The 6,342-nt window shown below is 56.5% G+C and overlaps 1 protein-coding gene across 1 annotated transcript; it reads right to left on the bottom strand.

The window, feature by feature from the left end:
• Positions 1-279: 279 nt before the first annotated feature.
• ADPRS (ADP-ribosylserine hydrolase) lies at positions 280-5,746 on the bottom strand. Its single transcript, XM_086379331.1, has 6 exons — positions 5,516-5,746; positions 3,285-3,381; positions 2,840-3,047; positions 2,561-2,745; positions 1,661-1,761; positions 280-1,090 (listed from the first exon to the last, which is right to left on the bottom strand). Exons 1-6 carry the CDS (start codon positions 5,727-5,729, stop codon positions 798-800), a joined length of 1,098 nt encoding a protein of 365 aa, XP_086235457.1. The 5' UTR covers positions 5,730-5,746; the 3' UTR covers positions 280-797.
• Positions 5,747-6,342: the final 596 nt, after the last annotated feature.

Genomic DNA, 6,342 nt, shown 5'->3' with positions numbered 1-6,342 from the left:
GGGGGCAACCTATTAAGTCGTCAGGTTCTCTAAGAGCAGTAATATCTGACTTCTTCCTGACCACTGCCTGGGCCACTCTGAGGGATCTCCAACAGGAAAAAGCACCAAACTATGCCTGCTCTCTTCCTGGATGGACAACTGGAGGAATCTGCCTCCACCACCCAGCAGGTGGGTCCCTGGCTCCTACGAGTGAGGCTCAGATAGAGAGGTGCTAGGCGCAGAAGGTCAAGGTGAGGGGAAGAATCCATCCATGTGGAGGAGAAACACAAGAAACAGTGGTGGGACTTACCAAAAACTGTTTATTGCTCTGCGATTTTCTCTGGAAGCTGTTCACAAGACCCACGACGGCCAAGGGCCAGGTGTGCATCTCGACTGGCCAGATCCACGTGCCCACCTCCTGATCCACATAAACTGAGCACTCGGGGCCCAAAGACAGGCTTCAGGCAAACTGGCTAAATCCCAACAAGAAGAAATGATGCCGCAGATCATTTCCACCTCCCCAAATCCCATGTCCTAGATAATCAAGGAAAACACCACAAATACTGCTCCAAAATAAAACCTGCCCTGGTCCCTCATGTCTGACTGAGGAGCCAGGAGCACCGAGGCTCTGCAGAAGGCAGGAACCCAGCACCAGAAGGCACCCGTTCCTCCCCAGACTAGACGCTGGCCCCACGGTGCACTCTGCCCACGCGGCAGGAAGACCGAAGCAGGGAGCCAAGCCTGAGGATGCCCAGGGTTTCCAATGCGAGTTGTAGCTGGTCCTGCTGCGTACGGCAGGCCCTTAGCAGCTGAGGCCCTCAGAGACTCTTCTGGAAGACCCGGTGCAGGCTCTGGGCCAGGACGTCAGTCTCCTCATAGCCTTCACAGCTTTGCTGCCAGCTCTCTGGCACCTGTTCCATCCCATAGTAGGCGCCAGCAATGGCCCCGGCCATGGTGGCAATGGTGTCCGTGTCCCCACCGAGCGAGATGGAATAGACGAGAGTCCTTTGGAGGCTGTTGAAGGTAGAGGGGATCTCGGGGTCGGGCTCCATGCAGCGCAGGAAGCAATAGATGGCGGTGGGCACAGATTCAAAGGCAGCAATGCCATTTCCTGTGGGGAGGCCACAATATGGGAACTTGACCCCTATTCCCAGGCCCCATGGTGTCCCCAAGTTTCCTGACACTTGTCACAAGTCAACTCTCTAGGCTTCAAGTTAGGCTGGGATTAAGATCACAGCCTGGGTTTAAATCTCGGCTTGCCCACCTGTTGCCTGTGTGATTCCTGTATCTTGGCTTTAGCTCCATGTGCAGAGAGGAAATAAAGTTAGGAACTTTTGCAGGGCTGGTGTGTGAGGGTGAAATGAAATCCTAGAGGTAAAGCACTCTGCAGAGTGCCCAAAACACGGAAAAATGCTGTATGAATAAACAGCAGTTATCACCATCAGCCGTAAAACAACTAACGGCCAGCAGCCGTTTCTGGGTGTTGCAGGTTGAGGGCACTGTTGCCCTAGAGAAGGCTCTGTGCCCAGCCTGCCAAGGAGCCTCCAGAGAATGGTGCTCCTGTTATGGCAGCCCCAGAAGTGCGATGGTGGAGGAGTAACTGCAGGCACCCCTCCTGTCCCATCTAAGAGCCCAAGACTAACCCTGAAGGATGACGGGTGGGGGGCAGGGGGCTACCCACCTAGCTCGGACACCACCTCCTCTCTGGTCACTGAGTCCTGCTCTAGAAGCTCCCCGATCTTCTTCAGTCGGCTGGAGTACGGACGCTCCTCCATGCCCAACCTGTGGATGGGGGCGATATTGCAGGGAGGTCGGAGCCAGCAGGGTGGAGACGGCAGGTGGGGAAGGGTGGGGCAGGGATGTGGTCAGGCTGATACCCAGGCACAGGTGCCAGGGCAAGAAGTGGGAAGGGCTGGGTGGGAGCTGGCTGGTTTGTTCTCTGGGACCCAGAGAGCCCTGAAGTACAGCCTACGCACAGGGCTCTTCCCACCCCTCCTTAGGACCTGCAATTAAAGAAGGAAGGTTTCAGAGACTTCCCAGGTGGCCCAGCGGCTAAGACTCCACACTCCCAGTGCAGGGGGCCTGGGTTCAGTCCTTGATCAGGGAACTAGATCCCACATGCCGTTAACTAAGAGTTCAGACGCTGCAACTAAAGATCCCGCACGCCGCAAGGAAGATCAAAGATCCCTCATGCTGCCACTAAGACCTGGCGTGTGTAATATTATTAACATTAACATTCAAATTAATAATACTTAATATTATTAAGTGGGCTTCCCTGGTGGCTCAGAGGTTAAAGTGTCTGCCTGCAATGCGGGAGACCTGGGTTTGATCCCTGGGTCGGGAAGATCCCCTGGAGAAGGAAATGGCAACCCACTCCAGTATTCTTGCCTGGAGAATCCCATGGACGGTAATAGAAACATTTGTATTCATTAAATATGTATAAAATAAGTAGTAATATGTATTAAATAAGTACTAATACATATTTAATAAATACATATTTTACAAAGGTTTCCGCTTGAGGCAATGCCACCCCACCAGCCTACACATGCACAACAGACGCGCCCCCAGCCCGCCTACTTACTCCCTGGCATCCAGCACGGACTGGGCATCACTCTCCAGCTCTTCCATGTGGCCAAGGAGCTGCTCGAGGAAGTGCTCACTGGACGACTCGCCCTGCAAGGCCAGGTGCACAGCCAGGGCCTGCAGGATGGCACCATTGTAACCCAGGGAGGAGGCGTGTGTCAGCTGGGCCGAGAGCCGGGCAAACTAGGGCAAAGGCAAGGGAGGCGAAGACCTGTGGTTACCCAGGCGTGCAGGAGGGAGATGAGAGGGCCCAGAGGCCAGCCCACCCGGACTATACCTTCTGCACATCCTGGACGCTGCTATAGGCCAGGGAGATGCCGGCCACCCGCATGGCACCCCCGTTGCCGTAGGAGCCTTTGCCATTGAACTGGGCGCGTGCAGGCTCAAAGACATCCCGGCATCTGGGGCTTAGGAGTTTCCTGAAGACGGTGATCACTCCAGCACCGTAACCCCGGTCAGGGTCCTTCTTGTACTCCTGAGCAAACCTAGGGGCGAGGCCACAGGATCACAATTTAAGAGATGCCTGCCATGGCTGGGAGAGAAGAAACCTGGCTGGTTTGGGAAAAGAGGAATCCTGGAGCTGTCACTTCTAGTTTGGGAAGCTGCAGCGGCCCAAAGGACGGTGTCCTGCTGCGGGGTCTGGGGGAGGGTGTCCTGGCATGCACGGACATCGCTGCGCTGGTCAAGGGGTGCAGTAACCCCGCCCACCCGCTTGGCCTCACCTGTGAGCCATGTCCACCTCGTCGAAGGCCTCCTTGGCCAGCAGGGACTGCACCAGCGCCCTGGCCATGGCTGTGTCGTCCGTGTAGCACAGTGCTTCTGCAGGGAGGGCAGGGGGCAGAGATGGAACTGCAGGGCTCGAGGGTGGCGGCTGCGGCCTCCTGCTCACGCTTTTTATCTACTACTTCCAGAAGGCCTCAAGCCAGCCTCTCACTCCCATCCAGTTTCCCAGGCTCTCAGCCATGGGATTTTCGACAGTTCCGTACGCTGAATTGGTCACATGTCCTGCTGATTTCAGATCTCCGGTGTCTTCCCCACCCTCCAACCTGGCCTATATGTGCCGCCAGAAAATTCTTCCTAAGAGTAGAGCATCACTTTCGTCATCACACTCTCCTGCTCAGATGGCTGGCTCTCGCCTTCAGGATGAGGTCCAAATTCACTGCCATGGCCATTTGAAGCCCTTCCTTCCTTATCCATCTTATGTCCCACTGTTCCCCTCCACCTCTTCAGAACCAATCCTGGAGCCTGGGTCACATCCTTCCCACGTGGGGCTGCTCGTCTCCCTCCACCCACCTCCTCTCCTTCCTCTAGGTGCCCGGGTCTTCTGCCCTGGCACTTGTAACACACATCACTGGTTTTGGTAGCTTCTCAGGCTATAAGCTAGTTAGGGACAAGGACTTGCTTTTATCCAAAGAAGACACAGCTGTAGAGAGCAAAGCACACTCCCTAATGAACCCCTTCTTATTCCTCACATCTGACATCTGCCCTCAGCCCCCGGCCCCACCCTGCTCTGTGTATCCCAAGCCCCAACCCTGCCCTCTCTTTACCTTTCACTCTCAGGAGGCCCCCACTCTCTACTTTACCAGCAAGAGAGGCCTACAGTCTCCTACCCGCAGCCACACGCTCTAGTCTCCCCTCAGAGGGACTGAGTCTCTCCTGCAGTCTAGCCCCAGCCTAGTTCCCAGGGGACCTTGCCTTGCCTTTGTCTCCTCAGCTTCTCCTTCTGTGATGCAGCAGAACCCAGTCTCCATTCAACTGGTCCCTGGCACCCAGTTTCCCCCCAGGGAACCACGTCTCTTCCACTCCCAGCCTAGATGGTCAAAGATGGCGCCAATGCCACCTCCAGCCCAGCCAAAAGCACATCCTGTGCCCTGGTTCAGGGATGAATGGGTGACCTAAGCCAGGCCAGTGAGACCACCAGAGACTTCTGCTGGGGCTTCTGTAAAGAGAAACTTCCTCTGCTGGAGATGCTGAGCTAGGAGCTGCTGAGGGCTACCCCATGGAAAGGGTCTGCCTGGCTGAAGCCCACCCAAAAGAATGCAGATCTGAATCAGGAGAGGAACTGAGTCTTGAGTTCCTTTTCATTCCCTCCGGAACCCACTGAAATATAGCTTCCAGGGTTCAACCTTCTACTGACAAAGCTTTCCTAAATCTAGACTCCCCCCGACTTAACTTCTCTGTGGCCTCACATCAGTAACCAGTGTCTTCATCTTGAAATTCCTGAGTTTATTGTTACACACCTCCCCTGCTTCTCCTCCAATAAACTTTTTCCTTCTCTAGCTCCTTTTCTTTCTCCAGGTTTCTGGGTGTGGCTCCTTTTTCTTACTATTCTACGTGATCTCCCAGAAGAATCCTCCTCAGCCGTGACACTGCACTGAGTTCTGAGTGATGAGTTGACCGCACAGGGGAGAGAGAGGCTGAGGGAATAGAGTTTTACAGGCAAAGGGACCGCAATACATGCAAAAGAGTTAGAGGAGGCACGAAGTGCCAGGAAGCGCAGCACAGAAAGCAAAGCCAAGGGTGCTAGAAGATGGAACTGGAACCGCAGGCGAGGGCAGGCCAAGTAGGGTACTTTAAGGAGTGTGGCTCTGTCCTAAGGGTAATGGACAACTACTGCAGAGATTCAGGCCCGGGGAGGCCTCCATATCTGTTCTCAGAAGTGCACTCCAGCTGCGTGGAGATGGGCTGGTGGCGCAATGTTCTGAGAGACCGGGGTAAAACGGGTGAAACTGGCCAGAGGTGTTAAGTACTGGAGTAGGCGCAATCTAGGCGTGGCGTGCCCCGAGACGGCGAACGTTCGGGGCGAGATATGTGAACACGGGGCTCGGATCCTGGACACGCCGAGTCCGAGGTATCCCCGCGTCGTGCAGACCGGGCTCCTCCGGCAGCGGTCCCCTCCCTGCCCGCGTCCCTCGCCGAGCCCCGGGTGCCCGCGGCGCCCGGCCCCGCCCACCTGTCCGCGCGCTCCCGGGAGAGCCGGGGTCCGGCTCCAAATCCTGGACCTGACGCAGGACTGACGTCAGGTCGACGGTGTCGCGCGCCTCGTAGACGGCGCCCACGCAGTCCCCGAGCAGCGCGCCTGCCAGGCAGCCTCGGAAGCGGGAGAGGGAGCGTGCCGCCCCAGCCCCTCCGCAGCCCGCCGCCGTCATCGCTGCCGCCGCCGCCATCCGCGCGGACTCGCCGCCACTTCCGGCGTGGCGGGCGCGCGCCCCCACTGCGCGGCGTCTCAGGCCCCACAGCGCCGCCCCGCGGCCCGGAGTCGCAGAGCCCCCCACGAGAGACCAGGGGCGGTCCCCTGGTCAGATAGGGTCCGGCCTATGTCTTTAGCCCGCATTTCCGCGACTTGTAAGGGCTTTCCTGGTGCCTCGGATGGTAAAGAATCCACCTGCATTCTTTACCATCTGATCGGGAAGATCCTCTGGAGAAGGAAACGGCAACCCACGCCAGTATCCTTGCCTGGAGAATTCTATGGACAGAGGTGTGTGTGTGTGTGTGTGTGTGTGTGTGTGTGTGTGAATTCCATGGACAGAGGAGTGTGTGTGTGTATGTGTATGTTAGTCGCTCAGTCGTGTCCGACTCTTTGCGACCCCATGAACTGTAGCCCACCAGGCTCCTTTGTCCAAGGGATTCTCCAGGCAAGAATACTGAAGTGGATTGCCATTCCCTTCTCCAGAGAAGGTGCTTACGGGGAACAACTTAACAGAGGAGCCTGGTGGACTACAATTAATGTGGTTGCAAAGAGTCGGACCCGACTGAGCAACTGACACTTTCACTTTTCCC

This window comes from Bos grunniens, chromosome 3 (assembly GCF_055505025.1).
Source record: "Bos grunniens cultivar Pamir isolate PY7600 chromosome 3, Bosgru_T2T1.0, whole genome shotgun sequence".
Classification (NCBI taxonomy): domain Eukaryota; kingdom Metazoa; phylum Chordata; class Mammalia; order Artiodactyla; family Bovidae; genus Bos; species Bos grunniens.
Note: the sequence above shows the minus strand (reverse complement) of the source record. Positions and strands in the feature narration are given on the sequence as shown.